General features: G+C 27.9%; 2 protein-coding genes across 2 annotated transcripts; one reads left to right on the plus strand and one right to left on the minus strand.

Annotated features, from left to right (window-relative positions):
• The first annotated feature begins 4581 nt into the window (after window positions 1–4581).
• Window positions 4582–7920, plus strand: LOC130973593 (probable protein phosphatase 2C 33). Its single transcript, XM_057898203.1, has 5 exons — window positions 4582–5301; window positions 6097–6486; window positions 6594–6711; window positions 6900–7123; window positions 7198–7920. The coding sequence occupies exons 1-5, from the start codon at window positions 5062–5064 to the stop codon at window positions 7684–7686; spliced, it is 1461 nt and encodes a 486-aa protein (XP_057754186.1). The 5' UTR covers window positions 4582–5061; the 3' UTR covers window positions 7687–7920.
• A 942-nt stretch (window positions 7921–8862) lies between these two features.
• LOC130973592 (serine carboxypeptidase-like 20) lies at window positions 8863–18196 on the minus strand. The gene is made up of 14 exons (XM_057898202.1): window positions 17889–18196; window positions 17401–17552; window positions 16212–16288; window positions 14795–14917; window positions 14337–14439; window positions 14160–14197; window positions 13099–13200; window positions 11887–11991; window positions 11507–11776; window positions 10965–11030; window positions 10415–10536; window positions 10220–10333; window positions 10075–10120; window positions 8863–9175 (listed from the first exon to the last, which is right to left on the minus strand). The coding sequence occupies exons 1-14, from the start codon at window positions 18050–18052 to the stop codon at window positions 9092–9094; spliced, it is 1566 nt and encodes a 521-aa protein (XP_057754185.1). The 5' UTR covers window positions 18053–18196; the 3' UTR covers window positions 8863–9091.
• Window positions 18197–20523: the final 2327 nt, after the last annotated feature.

Raw genomic sequence — 20523 nt, forward strand, 5'->3', positions numbered from 1 at the left:
TTGGCCTTGAGGTAATCGATTTTCAGATATCCGTTTACTTATTTGGATATCCGTTTTGTTGGTTTCGGGATGGTCAATCTCCAGGTAGCCGTTTACTTATTTGAATATTTATTTTGTTGACTTCGGGAATGATCAGTCTACAGAATGATCATTTTGTTTGTACCGTTTGTTGTGTTGGTAGTACGAACGTAAAAGAAAAAATGATGTTTTATGAATTGATAACTTGCTTTATTGAAACTTGAACAAGTTGGGATATAGTTAAAACCATCTGTTGTTTTTGGGTATAAAAGAGTGCCCTTAAAATAAAGTAGAAAGAACATAAAATAAAAAAGAAAAAAAAAGTTTACCAACTTGGTTGGATCCTTCCTAATTGGGGGTTATCTTTCCCTCCCCACCGATGTCATTACTTTAGGGTTTTTTTAGTTAGTGGATTGTTTTGTGCGACGGTGTTGTCGTGGTACCATTTATTGGCTATTATGACGTGACTTACCTCTTCATCGTTTATATACTTCTTTGCGACGATCTGGATTCCGTGCATCATCCAGATCGGTTTGTTTGTGAGGTGCTTTCTGAAGTCCTTGTTCATTAGTCTGTTGGTTAGGCAGAAGCTGGCCGTGGACTATGTGAGCCCATCAGCTATCAAGCACTCGTCGTTGAACCTGTCAAGGTATTTTCTTGTGGGTTCGTCTTGTCTTTGTGTGACTTTGAGCAGGCTGATTGGGTGTTTTGCTTTCACAATCTGTGTGGTGAATTGCGTCACAAATTTCTTAGAGACGTCATCGAAGCAGGATATCGAGCTAATTGATAGGCCGTTGAATCACTTGATGGCCGGTTCAGCCAATGTTACCGAAGAGGGTCTATACCGGACTGCGTCGGCTTCTCCCTCTAGGTTTATCTTAGCTTCAAAGGCTGTTAAGTGTTCCTAAGGGTCCATAGTGTCATCGCATTTCATGTCAGTTAGTTTGTCGAAACCCTTTGGCAGCTTGACCTTTAGGACTTTTTCGGTGAATAGGGTGGCTTTCATTATCACGGGTTCATTACTTCTTCGTTTGGAATCTCTTTGGTGCTTAGATTCTCGCGATCTGCTGCTGTTCTGGCACTTATCGTGATGTCGGTTTGGCGATCTCTCGTTCCTTTGCTCTTTTCGTGATACGATTCGGGAGATTGCTTCACTCGTGCGCTTCAGTTGGTAGTGTTCCTTAGAGACGATCCGATCCTCCAAGGTCTGCATCCGATCTTGGAGCTCTTGGATGATCCAATTCGCTTGCTCTCCCAGACCGTCGAGCATTCTAATTTTGTTAGAGCTATGATCTCCTTCTCGCAGTGGTTGTTTTTTATGATTGTGATTTGGTTTGGCGTGGCGATGCTGGCTATCCTCTCGTGAGGTGGGGATTGCTGTCGTTCTGCGGTTCATGCTCTAGTGAGTTTGGGTTGTAATTGTGGCTTGAAAGCTGCTCTCCGCGTTCGCCCGCCATGCCACCAAGTTCTGCAAGTCCCACAGACATCGTCAATGTACAGGAGGTTATCCTACGGCTTGAGTGAAAGATCAGAAACTTGCGGATCTTGATGATGGTGCGATCCGAGCTCTGAAGCGGTAGGTGTGGTATTTGCAAAGACACTCTGATGCTCAAGTCAAAATAGATCTAAGAAGTGTGTGTGAGGAATGAGTGAGTACCTGAGGGGCCTCTGATTCCCCTTTATATAGCTTGCGATAGTTATCTTATTTTATCTTTGTTTAACTAAGATATAAGATGAATTTAAATTTAAATGTTGGATGAGGATATGGAAAGTTATTGATCCGTCTTTGAGCTGTGAAGATGCGAAAAAGGACTTGGATATCGGGTCCGGAAAAAATACATATATTTAATCGATGAAAGTATATTATTATTATGGGTACAAATAAGGGTTCGAACTATTATTGGTAAAGTTGATTATTCAAATAATAATAAGGTCACGGACTTAGCTTGCAGTATAATGCTTTTATTATAAGATTTTAATTTTTTTTCTCTTTTTAAATGAATATGTTGATACATTTAAACTATTGGTAATGTTAGAAGAGTTTTGATTTTAATGTAATGATATTATTGTAAAATATTTTAAATAACTATTTAATTAAATTCATTTTGTATTATATCGATAGCTGTTTATAAATGCATGTTAAATATTTTTAATAAAAAAAAGTGAAGATTCAACTGCCAAAATTATTTTTAATAGGATAATATTATGGTGAAAAATATTTTGAATTAAGAAGTAAGATTTTTTTTTACAATAAAAAAGGACATCATATGAAATATATACTCACCTCAAAAATTTAATTATAATCTTCATTCTTCACTCAATTTATCTTTACTGAATAAATTTTCCCTTTTTAGTTGGATAGCTAATCTAAATTAACACACAAATATATCTTCTCTCGGATAGAAATTAAAACATAAAAATTTTTATACATTTTTTTTAAGTTCTAGCTAGATACATTTTAATTTACCATCTTTAACATATCATTTTTAAAGAGAGTTGTACTTCCTATTTTATATAGAGTGCATTCACATTCACCAAAAAAAAAGAAGCAAATATAATAAAAATAATATTGTATTTAGCCATGAAGAATGAAATAAGATTATCTAGAGGAAAACATTAATGTTCCTGATAAAATGGGTGGTAGGGTTGTTATTTTATATATATATATATATATATATATATATATATATAATTGGAAATGGCAGAATCAATTTAGAAAATTCCATGCCTCATTGCAACTACCACCATGGCACCAGATATCATGAAAGATTTTGTTTGGTAAAGTCAAATGAAATTAGGGAATTATCTTTATGAAATTTATGTGTGGGCCTCCTCCTATTTATTTAATTATCAATTGGTCTCATAATAATTTTAAAATAATAATAAAATACCTTTTATACCAATTATTTTCTCTAAAAAAGATGTTTATGATTTTAATAAAAATATTACTCATTTTATTTCATAATAAGTATAATTCTTATCACATTTAAAAAATAATTGGAAAAATAAATACTTAAAATATGAATTGAAAAAAAAAATAAAAGTTCATATTTACACTTATAACATATTTCCATTTTTTTTTTATTTTTTGCTCTGAATTACTTATCAAGTTTATATTATACATAAATAAGATAAGTAGCGCAATTGTATAATTTTGGATTGGATAAATTTATAGTCATCATCCTTAAATTTAATATTTTAAAAATTTTAATCATTATTTTTCCACATTCATTCCAAATTTTAAAATTTAAATTATTGTTTTTTTTTCAAAACGAATAAATCAATCCAATCCAAAAAAAAAAAGAAATTCAAATTAATGCAATTGTAATGATTTGAATCAAATTGGATTAGAATGAAAAAAAATAATATAATTTTTTTTACTAAAAATAAGAGAATCAAACCTACAACCTCTTAGATAAATATGAGGAGATTATGTCATTTAAACTATTACTCATTGACAAAAATTAATATAATTTAAATCATAATAAATCAGACAATTTTATCTTCTAAATCGATTAAAATTATATTGCAAATATCTTTTTTTAGATTATTTATTATTTTAATGTTATTGTCACTCTAAATAAGATGAGTAAATAAGATAAATAACACATATTACATTTGCAAATAAAATATTTAAAAGACTCGATGTTTTAAAAATTGAACCAATTATTAAATTGATAGGATTAGAAATTTAAAAGTTTAAATGTTTCATTAGAATTGAACTAATTATAATAAAATAATATATTTATATATAAATACATTTTTAAATTTTTTTTGTAATTTATTATTTTAAATTAATTAATTATTAAAAAAATTATATCGATTCAATTGATTAATTACTTTTTGACTAATTTTTTCAATTATTTTTTAATTAATATCAACGAATTTTTATCTTGAACTAAATTAATTTGGAAACTAATTTTTAATTAACCCCGTTGAATTCGATTCTCAGATAGTCAGAATTATGAAAAAAAAATATTTTCAGTAACTTATCTCATTTATAATTTTATACGTATCTTTTAATCAACATAAATCTAATTAATTTACTAAGAAAATTCGAAAATTTATTATTATTTTAATTAGATGTCAAAACTCAAAAACTCTAAAAGGAACTTTCCCATCTCTCTCCCAAAGAAAAGAATTTCCTTTGTCTTCTTTCTCTCTCTCTCTCTCCCCAAAAGTGACGTTCTCAAAGAGAAAGAGAAAGAGAAAGAGAAAACAGAGAAAAGCACGGGTCTTTGCGATCTCCTTCTTAGACCTTAGTGGCTCCGATTGTTTCTCTACTCTCAACTTGTCCGCTTCTCTCTCTTTTCCCCATTCCCATGCATTCTCTTCCTTCCTTCTTCTTCTTCCATCCCAATAACTCTCTCTACTTTCTTTCTGGGTCTGCCACTTACACCCAATTTCTCTCATCAAAACCATAACTTGTCAACACCACATTCTCTGCTAATCACACCTCAACTACCTTCTCTTCATGTTAACCATGCTGTTGCTGAATTTGTTTTGATAATATTTAAAAAAAAAAGGTTTTTTTTTTTTTTTTTTTTTTTTTTTTTTTTTTTTTTTTAGTTCAGTGGATTATACTTATAGATCTATACACTTTTATGTCCATGTGTCTATCAGTTATTATTCCGTTAACAAAGAGAACTGAAAAGTGAAAAGGGAGAAGAAAAAAGGTATTATATTTTGTTTTTCCATTTTGGGGGTGATTAAAAAACTATTATCTTTCTTTCCTAGTTAGTTAACCTTATCCTTTGATTGATGCATCAAACTGAATCACTAGCATAATTCAGCAGTCTCACTCTGAAAAGGGTATACCATTGATTGGTTCTGGTGAATTTGTGTTTGTGTGTGTGTGTATTAGAACTTGTTAAAACACAAACACAAGAAGGAACTTGTTCCTTTGTGTGTTCATCTGTTGTTGTTTGGTGAATCACAAAGTGAGTTGTAACGGATCCTTCAAGGGAAGAAAGCTTGTGTGTGTGTGGTGGTTGCTACTCAGGTGGTCTGGAGTGCATTCTAGGCATTCTAAGGGCCCTAAGAATGGGGTCCTGCTTCTCTGTGGAAAGCAGGAACCCCAATTCACCATCTTCAGGATTAAGGAAGAGGAAGAATTCCAAGAAGAGATTTGGATCAAGAAACTCTTCATTTGAGTATTGGAGGAATGAGCCTCTCCATAGGGTCCCTGGTAGGATCTTCCTCAATGGCTCTACCCAAGTTGCTTCCTTGTTCACCCAGCAAGGAAAGAAAGGCACCAATCAAGATGCCATGGTTGTTTGGGAGGTGAGATCTTCTCCCTCACTTTTTCCATTTTTTGCACTCTTTAATTATAATATTGATCCATTTTGTTTTACAATATAACTTAAAAGTTATGCAATAACCCTTTAATACTGTAGGCAAATTCGACTGCATTTCTGTGGTATTGAGTTGGAGTCCTTGTATGGTATATATTGGATTCTTTGTAATATGGTTTGGAATCTTGGTATTGGTGGCAAAGACCAACAGAAAAAGAAAATATAAATTACCCTTTATAGTGCCTTGTTTAATTTGTAGCCTTTGCAACATTTTGTTTTACTTTGTTCACAACATGGATCATATTCAAATATTAAGGAGACATAACTGTATATATATATACTTATCTGTCTTATATTGAGACTTGTTTTGTGATTCCCATTTTCTGCTGATCTGGTTGTGATCAAGCATCATATTTCTCATGCTTTCTTTGTCAGAGTATGGTTTTGTCTAAATTCACTTTATGCCTATGGATCATGAGCATTAAGGATCTAACATTTTTGTTCAGCTGGGATAATTACAGTACTGTGAGCTGTAGCTAGTTATGCTACATGAAAATTGATATATAGCCGATCCACGCTTAATAAACTTCATGTCTTGCCCTTTACTTCCATCTTGTAATTATCTACTTTTCCTGTTTCGGATTTTCTTTTTTCTGGTTGGAAGTGGGGGATCTCTTGATTGCTGTTTCTTGCAATACTAGCAATTGTTGATAGTTTGTTGGTTTTTCTGTTGATTACTTCTGAACAGTGCTTCTTACATTTGTTTTGTTAATGTGTATTGCAGAACTTTTGTTCCAGGCAAGATACTGTTTTCTGCGGTGTTTTCGATGGCCATGGTCCATTTGGTCACATGGTTGCGAAAAAAGTGAGGGATGTTCTTCCTCTAAAACTGAATGCTCATTGGGAACCTAATGCATCTGGTGAGGATGTCCTCAAGGAAATTAGCGTGAATACGGCAGTAAGCATGAACACAGAAGAGGCTGCATTTGTATCCGCTGACGAGGAATCCAGAGCATCCATTGATGTCGAAGAATTGGAAAAATACCCTGAAATCTTTCTAACAGTTAGAGAGTCTTTTCTGAAGGCCTTCAAAGTTATGGATAGAGAATTGAAGACACACCCTAGCGTCGATTGCTTCTGCAGTGGAACAACAGCAGTAACATTGGTGAAACAGGTGTCAACTTTGTAACCTGCGAAATATAGTGATTCTCTTAAATATTTATTCGACTTGTCTACATGTGAATTAGTTCTGGCCTTAAAAAGATTTTGCTTCCTTTATAGGGTCGTGATCTTATTGTCGGAAATGTTGGTGATTCCAGAGCTGTGCTTGGTACAAGAGAGAAAGATAATTCTCTTGTTGCAGTTCAGTTAACTGTGGATCTAAAACCCAATCTTCCAGGTATATATTATTATCTTTCATTTGAGTTCTCACAAACTTTGTTTGAAAACAGCATAAGGTTGTTGAGCATCTTAATCTGGCCATTGAAAGTAGTAATTTTATTTCATTTGTCATAGCTTTCTATTTGTCTGCTGCTATTGTTCGCTAAGTCTTCGCTCATTTGTTTGTTTGTTTTCTTAATTTTGCAGCCGAAGCAGAGAGAATTCGTAGATGTAAAGGGCGTGTTTTCGCCCTTCATGATGAACCTGAAGTTGCTCGAGTCTGGTTGCCAAATAACGATTCCCCCGGCCTAGCCATGGCTCGTGCATTCGGAGATTTTTGTCTTAAAGATTTTGGTTTGATATCTGTTCCAGAGGTTTCATACAGAAGACTCACCGAGAAGGATGAGTTTATCGTCTTAGCAACCGATGGGGTAAGATTACCTGACTACTAATCGCGCAAGCCTGTTTATTTTTTCTTGTACTTGATCTAATTGTTCATTATCAGATTTGGGATGTTCTCTCAAACAAAGAAGTGGTAGACATCGTAGCAGCAGCACCTGCACGGTCCATGGCAGCTCGAGCGCTGGTCGAGTCAGCTGTTAGAGCTTGGAGGTACAAATATCCGACTTCCAAGGTTGATGACTGTGCAGTGGTTTGCCTCTTTCTGGACCCGGACTTGCATAAAGTATCTAATGCTTCCTTTGCTAAGTCCAAAGAGCAGCAGAGTTCAGGGATCAATGCAAATGGCGGCAGCGAAGAAGTGGAAAGCCTTCTGGAACCTGCTGGTCTGGTAAGGTCCGGAACTTGCAGGGAAGTCAATAATGACACATCCAATGGCGAAAGCAACGAAGAAACGTTGAAAGATGATGTGATGGATGCTGGAGAGTGGTCTGCACTCCAAGGAGTGACTCGAGTGAACACACTGTTGAATCTTCCGAGATACGACCCTCGCAAAGATAAGGGTGCGTCGGCCAGCCCGAAAAAACGCAAATGATTGCAACCAACAAACAATGCCGTGTCTTTCTTGGCGAAGAAGTCGACTACATGAATCAAACGAAGTCGCCCGTCCTTAAAGCAAGGGAATGTTGAGTTGGTCTTTTGTTCTTTTTTGTTCTCCATTATGATTATAGATACATACTTTTCTTTTTCAATATTCTTTTGGTTTTATAATTTGTTAATTTTGACACTTTTTTCCTAGTTTATATAATTATATACATGTTCACAACAATTTGTTTTGGTCCTAGATTTGGATTTGGATAGGAAGGCCGGGCTGTTTTAGTGTGTCTGGAAATTTGCTCTTCCTATGTTGTGTGCTTCAAAAATTTTGTAAAAATAAAAAAGATCTTCATACATTATTCTTTTCTTCTTGTTTTTCCTTTTTTATAAAAAATTATACATAGATATATAAAGGGGTTATTTTATTTCATTTGATTACTCATCTGAAATTGTTTTTATGTAAAGTTGATAATTAAAAATTGTTAAATAATAATTTAGTAAAATATGTTCAATTATCTTCACATGGAGACAATTTCATGTGAATAGTCCAAATGTGTTTGTTTGTGATAATGACATGAAATATTTGATTAGGTTCCAAAAAATCAAATGGAGTGGCCTATATTTTAGTGATGTTATATTTGATTTCATTTTCATATGAGAAATTATTATTGGGATGTGGTGTGGCTGGTGCCAGTATATAAATTTATGGGGGCCAGAAATATGCCTCACATTAATATCTACCAAAAATGAAGCAATAATTACTAAATGTGTCACAAGAAAATGCCTATCTGTTCCAATAGTTTTATTTCATGTGTGCATGTATAAATCTTGAGTTGCAGAGGAAGACCTAAAAAGGATGAAAGGTAGAGTAAGACTTAAGAAGACCATTCACGAGGTGGTCAAATGATATTTATATGTAAACAGTTTTTCTGTAGACATGATTTATAACAGAACACAATAATATTATTTAATTCATGTAGCCGACTCCACTTAGTGGGATAAGATTTTATTGTTGTTGTTATTTTGTTGCATTTTATTTTTAAAAAGAGATTAATACAAAGTGATCATGAAGTCCTTAGGACTAGTGTTGAGATATCACTCCAATAATCAAGGAAGGACAATTCACTTAATTTCTCTAATAAAGTAAGATAAACCCATTCAATAGCTAAATTGATTTGTCAATATGTAAGAAATTCCATAAAAATTAGAGCATATATGACAATTGCAAAGAAATATTGGGAGGCACAAGTTGAAAGGTTACATTGCTATGATAATAAGAGTACTTTTTGGTGGCCTATGTATTATTCTATAAAGTATAAACTACTACACCATATGTATACTATATTTGATAATTTGATTAATTGATTGATATAAATGCATTTTCTACTATTACTAATAATAAATTATATTGGTCTTCCTTCCAACCAACGAGTGTAAAAATCAAGTGCCTCACGTGGCTTATACTCTGGCACCGTGTGCCCAGCTCCCTACAACCAACCATACCCATATAACATTAATTACTTATGGAATTAATGTTGCATTATAATTACCAATCTCTTAAATATTAAAATTGAATCGAATATAATAAAATAATAAATTTTTATTTTATTAATTTAAATTAGTTAACTACTAAAAATTTAATGAATTCGATCGGTTAATAAATTTTTTGACTTATTCGCTCACGATTGATTTTTTATAATGAATTAGATCAATTTAAAAATTAATTCAGTTAATATTGTCGAATCAAACAGTTTTGTCTGGTAGTCACCAAAAAAAAAAACAGTTTTGTCTGGTTATTATTTATAATAAAATATAGAATTTAGCTAACATATTCTTAACGCACATGATAAAGTTATAAATTAAAAAAATATTTATAAAAAAATATAAAATATAAAATTTTAATATATTTATTATGTATTTATTAAAATAAAATATTTAAAATTTCTATTACTAGTAACTTTAATTTATGTCTAAGGATAAAAATGAGTTCAATTTTAAAACATATTTAAAAAAATAATTTTTTTATTTTATTAATCTAAATTAATTAACTACTAAAAATTAGATTAATTCGATCGATTAATAAATTTTTTAATCAGTTTGCTTGTAGTCGATTTTTGTAATGAATTAGACTAATTTAAAAATGAATAATACTATATATTTAAGTCTTTTTGTTAATCAAATTTAATTAAGTTGGTCTAATATAACAAAAATTAATTATAACTAATATTATTTTAAATCTTATTATTTAATTTAGTTGGATTTAGTTTATAAAAAATTTAGAGATATAATATTATTTTTTAACAATTAATTCTCAATTAATATGGTTGAATTAAATAATTCGATCTGATTTTTATAACTATAATAATTAATAATTACTTATTATTACCTTAACCGTAAGAAAGATAAGGTTGTTGTCATATCCTTGTAAATATCTGCAGTCAAAGAAAGTGGAGAAATCCATTTAAAAAATTATATAAATGAAACAAAATTAGATTAATTAATTTAATTAGTTAATTAATAATATAATGTACCCAGCAATTTGGCCATTGGAGTTCCATGGTCTCCATTCATCAATAATGTTATATGCAAGTGAGCGAGTCCATGCTTCACTTCCAGTAAATGGAACACACATATCATGGTCTCCACTGCCATAAATCAATTTATATGCAAGGTTATGGAAAATTAAATAATTTAGATTATTAATTAATAGGTAGATAGGTAGGTACCTGAAAATAAGTGCCCTATAACCAAGGGCAGTTAAGTTCTTGTGGTAAGGAATCATGCTTCCAGCATCATGACTGTATTCTATCTTTCCGGTGCATAATTCCCATGCCCCTGTCACACTTTCCTGTAATTAATCATTTTTTATAATTAATTAATTAATTATATTATAATTATGATTTAATTATTCTGTTATAATTTTATTAAATTTTTAATTAAATTTTTATATTTTTTATTTTTAATTAGATCTTTATACTATTTTTAATTTTTTTAATATAAAAAATATTAAAATTAATTGAATATTTTTTTGTAAATTAAAGATATTTATAATTAAAATATAATTAGATCTTTGATTATATGTATTTTAAAAAAAATATTCTATTAATTTTAATATTTTTGATATAAAAAAATTTAATTATAAAATTAAAAATAGTATATATAAGAATTTAATTAAAAAAATAAAAATTTAATTACAAATTTAATAAAATTATAAAAATTAATAAAATAATTAAATTTATAATTATTCACTAATTCTCAATATTACTCAGTAATTACCTCCTCAGCATGAATGGCTTTCCTTACTGCATTGTTGTTTAGCCATGAACTTGCAACTACATCACTCTGCATTGCATTCACATCCCCCGAAATAAAAGACCATTTAATAATAATATTAACTTAATCTCCAATAAAATTTATAAACTATTACTCCTCATCATGACATATTTTATCAGTATAATTCCAATATCTATAAAAGATATAAGTTAATTAAATATCCATTAGAAATTAGACTAGTTCGACAAAACTAGCTAAAATAGGTAGTTTAATGATTTTATGAATTTAATTTTAATGTATTGTTAGTATAAAGTAACTTTATACATATATTTAATTGCTACATCAACAAAAATAATTATTTATATTGACAACATGAATAATTATTCAAAAGAACAAATATAATTAGACCACGATATAAAATATTTTATTAGATTTATCGAACATTTTAAATAATTTTGTGAAATTAGTCTAATTTTTATCTTTTATGATTAGAAGTATCAACAATCAAATATTTGGTGATGGAAAATAGATAGTAATTAACTTACAACACAAGCAACATGTCTGGTTTGAGCCAATAATTGGGGCCACAACGGAACAAGGCCTTGTTTGAGAGGTGCCCTAAAAGGCCAAGCTCTACCAAACATCCTCTTCCTCACTTTGAGATGCTTCTCATCATTATTATTAGTTAACCCTAATTCTTGAAAACTCTTTGGCAATGTTCCATTTGCAATGGCAGCTTTCATCCATGCTGAATTTGAATCTCCTTCGTGGTAACATGGTTCCAATATATCATACACGTTAAGGCCTTCGATAGCCTGATCGATGATAAATTTAAATTGAGTACATAAAAAATTAGTCATCAAATCAGAAATAGAGCGATAATTATATTATATATATTTTTTTATAATGAGTATTAGTGTCTTACTCTATCAACTTTTTGAAAGCTCTTACTGCATGAATCATCATTATTATCTTCAGTATCCTCAGAGTAATATTTGTAGAAGTTTCCCTTGCAGGAAGTTTCTACATCCTTCAAAATTATACATTTACAATAACTAATCATTAATTAAGTAGTGCACTAATAATATGAACAACAGATCAAGACACATTAAAAATAAATAAAATATAATAAATATTTAGAACATCTCCAATGCTAGATCTAATTTTAATTTTATTTTGAATTCCACAATATAACACACAAACATTCGTGAATAATCATATGTGATAACTAGTTATTTGAACTTAAAAATAAAATTTGTTCTTCCAATACTTAATTTTAGCTTAATTAAAATTTTATATTATATTTCATCAATATAATTATAAATAATAAAATTTTATTGATTTTCCATAAAAAAAATATATTTTTAAAGTAATATTAGTTTTATTTTATTAATTAATTTTAATATAAATTTTAATTTTAAATTAATTTATTTTTTAAAAATATAAAAAATAATACTCTAAAAATACTTCATTAAAAATACTCTTAGAAAATATCTAACACAAAACATAAGGGGTTTAATACTCTTTATGAGAATTGAGGTGAATGTGGTCAAAGTCAAACTGAAAAAGTTAAATTTCTTCTTTTCTTTTTCCCCAAAAGAGTAAAGATTATATTCATATGCATGTTACTCGTGCATTTAATTAGTTCAAAAGAGCTTTGAACTTTCAAATAATTAATAGTAGAAGCCACTCATCATCACTTTCTATAGTAGTTGCATATATACCCTACCATGCATATAACATATATGGAGAAACATATATAATTAATCACAAGCACATAGTAGTTAAAGTTGTACTTTTAACAAATTAAATAACATATATAAATATACGGTTACCAACAGCATATCTGCCAACTTCTGCCAACTCTTATTTATAATTGTATTTTATAGAAGTGTGTTCATAGATGTGTCTAATAAAAATGTCTTTTTTATAACTGTATTTAATAAAAGTGTCTTTATAAATATATTTTCTAGATGTGTCTCTTTATATATGTATTTAAAATATATTAATTATTAGACACATCTACGAACATACTTCTATGAAACACAAATATAAATAAGAGTTGGCAGAAGTTGACAGATAATATGTTGATACTTTTTCATAAATATATAAATTTGATTGAAAGGTAATTAAGCACCTCATAGATACTGTCGGATATGAGGCCCATTCCATGCACAAATGGGAGAAGAGCATTTCCATCAAAAATTTCGTCCGTGACACCATTACCCACCATGTAACCCTACACACAACTCCAAAGTCAAACCTATACTACTAGTACTTTACAATAATTAATTATCTTATATATATACACATATAAAATATCACACATTATTGTATGACCAATTCTATGGTACCTATTAATTTTTGATCAAATATTACTTAATTTATTTTTTGTAGTAAATTTTAATTTTTTAAAAATTATTTATTTTTATATCTTTTAAATAAAATAATAATTTTTAATTCTTTTTAGTAAATAGACACCACATTATAAGTATCGTAGCATTCACCATATTGTATATCAACTCTCATACATTTCATTCACTATTGGATTGGATTAGATAATGAGATGAATTTAACAATGGATGAAATTGTATGAGTAGTGTGATAAATTTTTTTAAAAAATTTAAGTATTGATAGGTATATGACATATATAGTTGTAATTTTTTTTCACGTTAATATATATCTAGGCATTTACTTCATTAAAATTTATTATATTTTTAGTGTAAAGTCAAATATAATAAACAAGGAAAATAATATATATACTTGTAAAATGATATGTAAAATTCTAGTGGAGGGACATGTATATTATATATATATATGTCTTGCATAGTGCATCTATTCATAAAGAAAAATTATTTTTAGGAATTATTTATTTTATTTTTATCAAAAATAAAAATAATCATTAATATATTTATCGACAATTAAATATTAGTTATTTTATGTTCTGTCGTTAAAAATTTTTAATGATAATTATACAATTTTCAATAAAAAAGTTTTTAATTTTAATAATCACAAAAAATATATACTTATCATTATAATATATAATAATAACGATAAATATATAATTACTTTAAAAATATAAATTAAATAAAATATATAATGACCATTATATTATTATCATTAAAAGTTTTTGTTTTTGGCAATAAAACATAACATTTCTCTAAAGTAAATGCCAATTATTTAATTATAGTATAATACCTTAAAGTTGATCACGGGCTTTGTACCACTCCGGATTCCTGCCATGATTTTATACAATATAATATTTTAATGATGCTGTGATTTATATAAACATAACAAGCAATAATTGGAATAAAATTATATTCAATTATATAATTATATATATATGAACGAGAATATTAATAATATTGTTGGTACCTTTTGCTACTTCAAAAGCTAGAGTGGGCACATAAACTCCAGCATACGATTCGCCAGCAATATAGAATGGATTAGCCAGGAATTCCGGATATTGCTCTAACCACTACTCCAAGAAAATATCAAAAAAAAAAAAAAACACAAGTTAGTTATTCATCATTCCTTTTATTATTATTATTATTATTTTATTAATAAAAAAATCACTTAAATAAAAATATTTAAAATATTTTTTTTAAATATTTTTAAATAATTAAAATTTAATACATATAATTAATTAAATTATATTATTTTTATTAAAATTAGACCAGATAAATTAATTATTTGACAAAAAATCGATAAATTATATTTTGAATTGGTCTAAATTAATATTTTTTATAAAAAATAATTATAATATTTTTATTATAAAAAATGACTAAAATATTATTATTATTATTATTATTATTATTAAGATATATATATACCTTTAAGAGGAAAGCATGGGTATCAGACGCGGTTTGTAGGTCCCCAGTAACATATTTGGTCGAGTTCTTGGAGTATGAGAGCCCAACCCCCACTGGAGAATCCAAATATATTATATTTGAAACCTGAAATTTCATTTTTAACATTTATCATAACCTAGCTAGTAGTAAATATAAATTTGAGGAACTGTTAAACTGTGTTTTTCAATAATAATACACGTGATAATATTAAATCATGTAATCATTAGATGCATATTTTTCTCTCTTTTTCCCCCCTGAAAGGTTGATTAGATGTAAATAACAAAAAAAAAAAAAAGTAACCGTGCACGTGACGTAAGTAAGTAATTAACTCAACACTTTTAATTTTTGAAATTGTAATTAGGAGAACTGTTTTTCATTTATAACTACAGTATTAAAAAGAAAGAATTTTTTCTGCATTTTATGGATCAGAACATTATTAGATATATAACGATTTATACATATCTAACACGTCTCTTTATATAATGACTTTTTAATTTTTTTTTTTGAATTTGTTTTATTTTACATAATTTTTTTATTTGATTATGCCTTTTTTTTGTTGAGATTAATATAAGGATCGAATTCTAAATTTTAAAATCACATAAAATTCTAAAATTTTGTCATAAAATATTTATTTTTAAAAGTTTAAATTAATAAAAAAATGCATAAGTAGTTATATCTTAGACAATATAAAAATTAGAACAATATTATATAATCAATACAATGATTTATTATTATTGGTCAATATTTGACTAATAAAAATACTTTTATATTAAATTCTAGGTTAGAAACAAGAGACTAATTAAACTAGAGAAAGGATTTGTGTATATGAGTGTATTCAAGTTTTCTATTCAAGTTATTTATTCAAGTTGTCTAGAATGATACAATATAAAGGGTATTTATAGATACTAAGAGAATCGTAATAATAAGGACGTAATCTCCTATAATAAATATTCAGATATACTAAATAATACTAATTGATCCTAATTGATCCTAATTATATTCTAACATTCTAAATTTTTAATTATAAATTCTTATAATATATAAAAATAAAATATTGACCAATATTAATAAAAAGTATTGACTTTTAATATATTTTTTAAAAGTTATATTGATATATAAGTTGGTAAACTAACAAAAATGAAGTCAAGAAGTAAATTAAATGGGGTGAGAAATTAAAGAGAAAGATATTTCTAATAACTTCTGTTTCAGTCAAAACAAATCATCATCTGATCTTGACACAATGATAAGAAGAAATGATGTAATAATAAAATATTTTCTCGTGTCAATCACTACTTGGGCATTATTGAAAACAAACAAGGAAATGGAGAAGCTTATGTAAATATATAATATAAGATGATTGATTTGGATTTGTCACGTCGTTTAATTTGTTGGTACTAACCTTAGACCAGCTGTAAGGATTAGTATGCAAAGTGGGGAGACTCCCTTTTGATTTTGCTGCCTCAAAGTTGAACGGTCCTGCATCCATTCCCATTCACATAATAAACACATTAATTATTATAGAGAATATTTTTAATTAGTCAATATTAATTATTTTTATATTTTAAATAATTTAGAGTTTAAAGTTTATATTTAGAGTTTAAGATTAAGATTTATGATTTAAGATTTAAAATAATTAAAAAAACTAAATATTGATTAAAAATATTAAATCTAATTCAAAATTTATTGAGTATACTTAGTTATTTTTTATTATTGGATTTTTTTTTTTTTTACAAATGAAGTATTTTTTGAAATATAAGAATGAAGAAATCATTAGTCTAAAGTTTGAAGGCTCAATGTAAGACCAGTTTGAATAAACAATTGAATTAAGTTTTTTTGAAAAAAAAAAACTTAAAATAAAATGATTTATATTAAAAATAGTTTATAAATAAATTATTAATTAGTTTGTGTTTAATTTTTTAGTCATAAAAATATTAAAAAGCTAAGAAATTGATAAAATATCTTTTATTATAGAAAAAATTACCATTTTAAATTTTTCTATAAACACTTTAAAAAATATTTTAAAAAATCACAAGTTAATTTTAAAAAATTATATTAAACACTAATATTGTAACTTTTCATAAGTTTTAAGTAAAAAAAGTCATTTTTTATTATCAGATTATTGAATATTCAAATATGTGAGATTTTTAAATTTCATATTCTATTTAATAGTAATAAATAAAAGTAAATCAACTTGACATATTAATGCACTAGAGAAAATGATAATAATTACATGCATATAACACAAGTCTACCTTATGGCATATCAATTTCCTTTATACATACACATGCATATGCATTGAACAAAAAAGAGGGAAGTTAACCAATTAAAGCAACTTGAAATTAAAATTGGCCCCTTCTATATTTATTAGCCCACAAATATAGATGAAACAACCTTTAGTTTAATCTTTCCAACAAAAAAAGATTAATTAGTAGCATGCATGAATGTATGTTGCCTTGATTGTAATCTATATATCCAACAACAAAAATTTAATAATATATACACACATGCGTGCCCATACCCTAATAATTAAAAAGTTGGAAGAATAGATTAGATTAGATTAGATTAGACAATGACATAGATAAAGGTACCATGCTCATAAACAAATCCATCAAAACTAGAGCAGCCAGGACCACCATTGAGCCACAGAACAAGTGGATCCTTCTTTGGATTTCTTTCTGAACTAACCAAGTAGTAGAACAGGTTCTTCCCATTCTCACCATTTCCATCAATATTTATGTATCTGAAATCATTGTTAGACAATTTATAGTTAAGGGTTTATTATTTAGAATTTGAAATTTAATATAAATAAAATACTTTTAAAAAAATTAGTTGATAATAACTGAAAAAATTAGTTTTTAGTGATCAGAGATATAGTTATTTATATGTTATCTCTTTTTATCGGTTTAAATTTTTAGAATGAGTCATGATATTTTTATATCTAAAAAGTCTAAAATTCGATCTTTCGTAAACTCAAAAATAAAAAAATAGTATAAACTAAATAAATAAAAAATGTATGCAAAAATCAAACAAATTAAAAAAAACTCTTCTTATATATATATATGATTGATGTACATACCCGGAGTAATGGTTGGATGGGAAATTGGAATCAAAGCCAGGGAGTTGTGTAACAAGAGAACCTGAAGGAGCAGCTTCAACAAAGATCCAATAATGGTGATTCAACAAAAGAAATAATAAGCAACAGATTAGTGATGATGATGATAGAATAGAATTATTGGCCATAATAATAATGCCCACTTTTTAATTTCTTCCAACCTATTGTATTGTATATATATCCAATAGCTGAGTGGAGTAGTAGTAGTGTAAGAATAAGAGTGATGGTGTATATATGGGTGTATAGAGAGAGGAACATACATTTATATTGATGAAAAAGGATATGTGTAACAACCCACTTTTGTATATACTAAATATTTATATGGACGGTGTTACATTGTTTACTCATTTAGTAACTTTATTTTTATATTATATATTGTATTATGTTCACTTACTCTTTATTATTGGACGAGGTGTGGGACAGAAATTAGTCACATTCCGTTATTTTATTGAATAATATAATATAGAGTATATATGAAGTATTAGATATATTTTTGTCCGATATGCATGTCCAATTATTTTTAAAACAAATTTAAAAATAATATATATTGTTACTTATTAACAAAGATTATCTTAAATCTTTTATATAATTTATATTATATATATTGTATCCTTGTATTTCACAAAAAAATTGGAGTTAGTTTGTGTGCGTGTCCGGTGTTGATATTTTATAGCGAGTATAGTAGAGACTAGCAAGTTTCGTTAATCTAAGCCGTGAAGTTTAAGCATATATATCTAGCTAGTTCATACTTAAAACGTTTTTTATATAATATATCCCTTTTTCAAAAGAGTACTTTGTGCTGTTAACTAATTCTATGCTACTTTCTATGTGTATGCATGATTTTTAAATGAAATTATTATTATGGGAGTTAGTTAAGCATCTATAAATGATACGATTATAGAGTTATATTGTTAATATATATATATATATATATATATTCCCGAATGAAATAACGAAAAAATATGCTTTATATTATTAAAGTTTAATTATACTATTGGTTTCTATAAATTTACTAAATTTATAATTAAATTTTTATATATTTTTTAATTAAATTTTTATATTATTTTTAATTTTATAATTAAGTCTTTACTAGTATGAAATATATTAGAGTTAATAAAATATTTTTCTGTAAACTTTGAAGGTACATACCTACATATTTTAATTATTTTTTGACCATATACTTATTTTTTTTAAATATTCTGTTAATTTTAATATTTATTATACAAAAAAATTTAATTATAAAATTAAAAATAATATAAAAATCTAATTAAAAAAAATATATAATTTAATTATAAATTTGATAAAATTATAGAGACTAAATAGTATAATTAAACGTATTTTTAATTTAAAATGGAGTAGTATATATATGTAGTATATATATACATGTATCATATTTTGAAAACTAAATTTGCAAGTATAAATCTTTTAAATCCTAAAGTGGTTATGACCAGAAAAAGGTGAGGAATAATATAATGGAGCATATTGGAAGAAATTAAAGGTAGTATGAAAAGGAAGGGGCAAAACCAAAACCAAAACCAAATTTTGGGTCAAAAAGTTACATCGTATTACTTGGAAAATAATTAATTACAAAGACTATGCCCACATACATAAAACCAAGACACAGAAATTTCGTTGCTATTGCACTCATTTGACGTCCTATCATTGCCAAGAATAATATATGATTGAGATTTTAATATTTTTTTTATCTCTTATATTTATTTATTTATTAAATCTTATTATTATTAGTACTTTGTTGTTATTCTATTTCTAGAAGAACCGATACGATACAATAATAAATTAATAATAGTGAGGTCACGCCGTGACTCTTGCCCACTTAGTTGAGAAAATTGGCCTGTAAACAGTTTTAGTGACTAAATCCCATAGTGTTTCCAATTGTATTGGTGACTTAATCTATTCTATTCCAATTAACTTAAGAAAAAAATATATGGAACCAAAAGATTATCGGCAAAAAACTAAATAAAACTACATTAATTTATATTAATAATTAATTTTAAATTTTTTAAATTTAAAATTTAAAAAATTTAAAATTAATTAGGTAAATCTAATTAAAACCTATAAAAGCCTTTATCTTCTCTTTCATATTAACCTACCCACCTCCATCAATTATACACCCAAACCTCTCTTTTTCACCAATGCTACTAGAAGCGTCGGCAAATTCCATGCTCTCCGCGACGTTCTCAACAAGCGCATCCAAGACAACTACTTTAACATGAAGTCTACCTTCGATCCGAGGGAGAGAGGTAGATCCCGAGGTCAACGCCGACAAGTTTGGCAGCGGCAGAGAGGTCAGCGAGGACATCCCCAGTGCCAGCCTTCCAGGGAGAAGAGCAGACAGAGTAGTTAGTATATTGGGAAGGCCACAAACAGAAGCTGTCATGGTGCTTGGCGGTGAGGATGACGCGGTTAAGCCGTTGAGTTTGGCGAGGTGTATCCAGTGAGTGGCGTTGAGGTTGGTGGGCTTGAAGAGGGAAGGGGGTACGTGGCCGGAGCCCCACTCTTGTCCAATGAAGGTGTTAAAACCGAAGTGGAAGAAGAGGGACATGTGGCTCAGCTGCCATTGGATCTGGAAGGCGTTTGG

The sequence above is a fragment of the Arachis stenosperma genome, chromosome 4 (assembly GCF_014773155.1).
Source record: "Arachis stenosperma cultivar V10309 chromosome 4, arast.V10309.gnm1.PFL2, whole genome shotgun sequence".
Classification (NCBI taxonomy): Eukaryota; Viridiplantae; Streptophyta; class Magnoliopsida; order Fabales; family Fabaceae; genus Arachis; species Arachis stenosperma.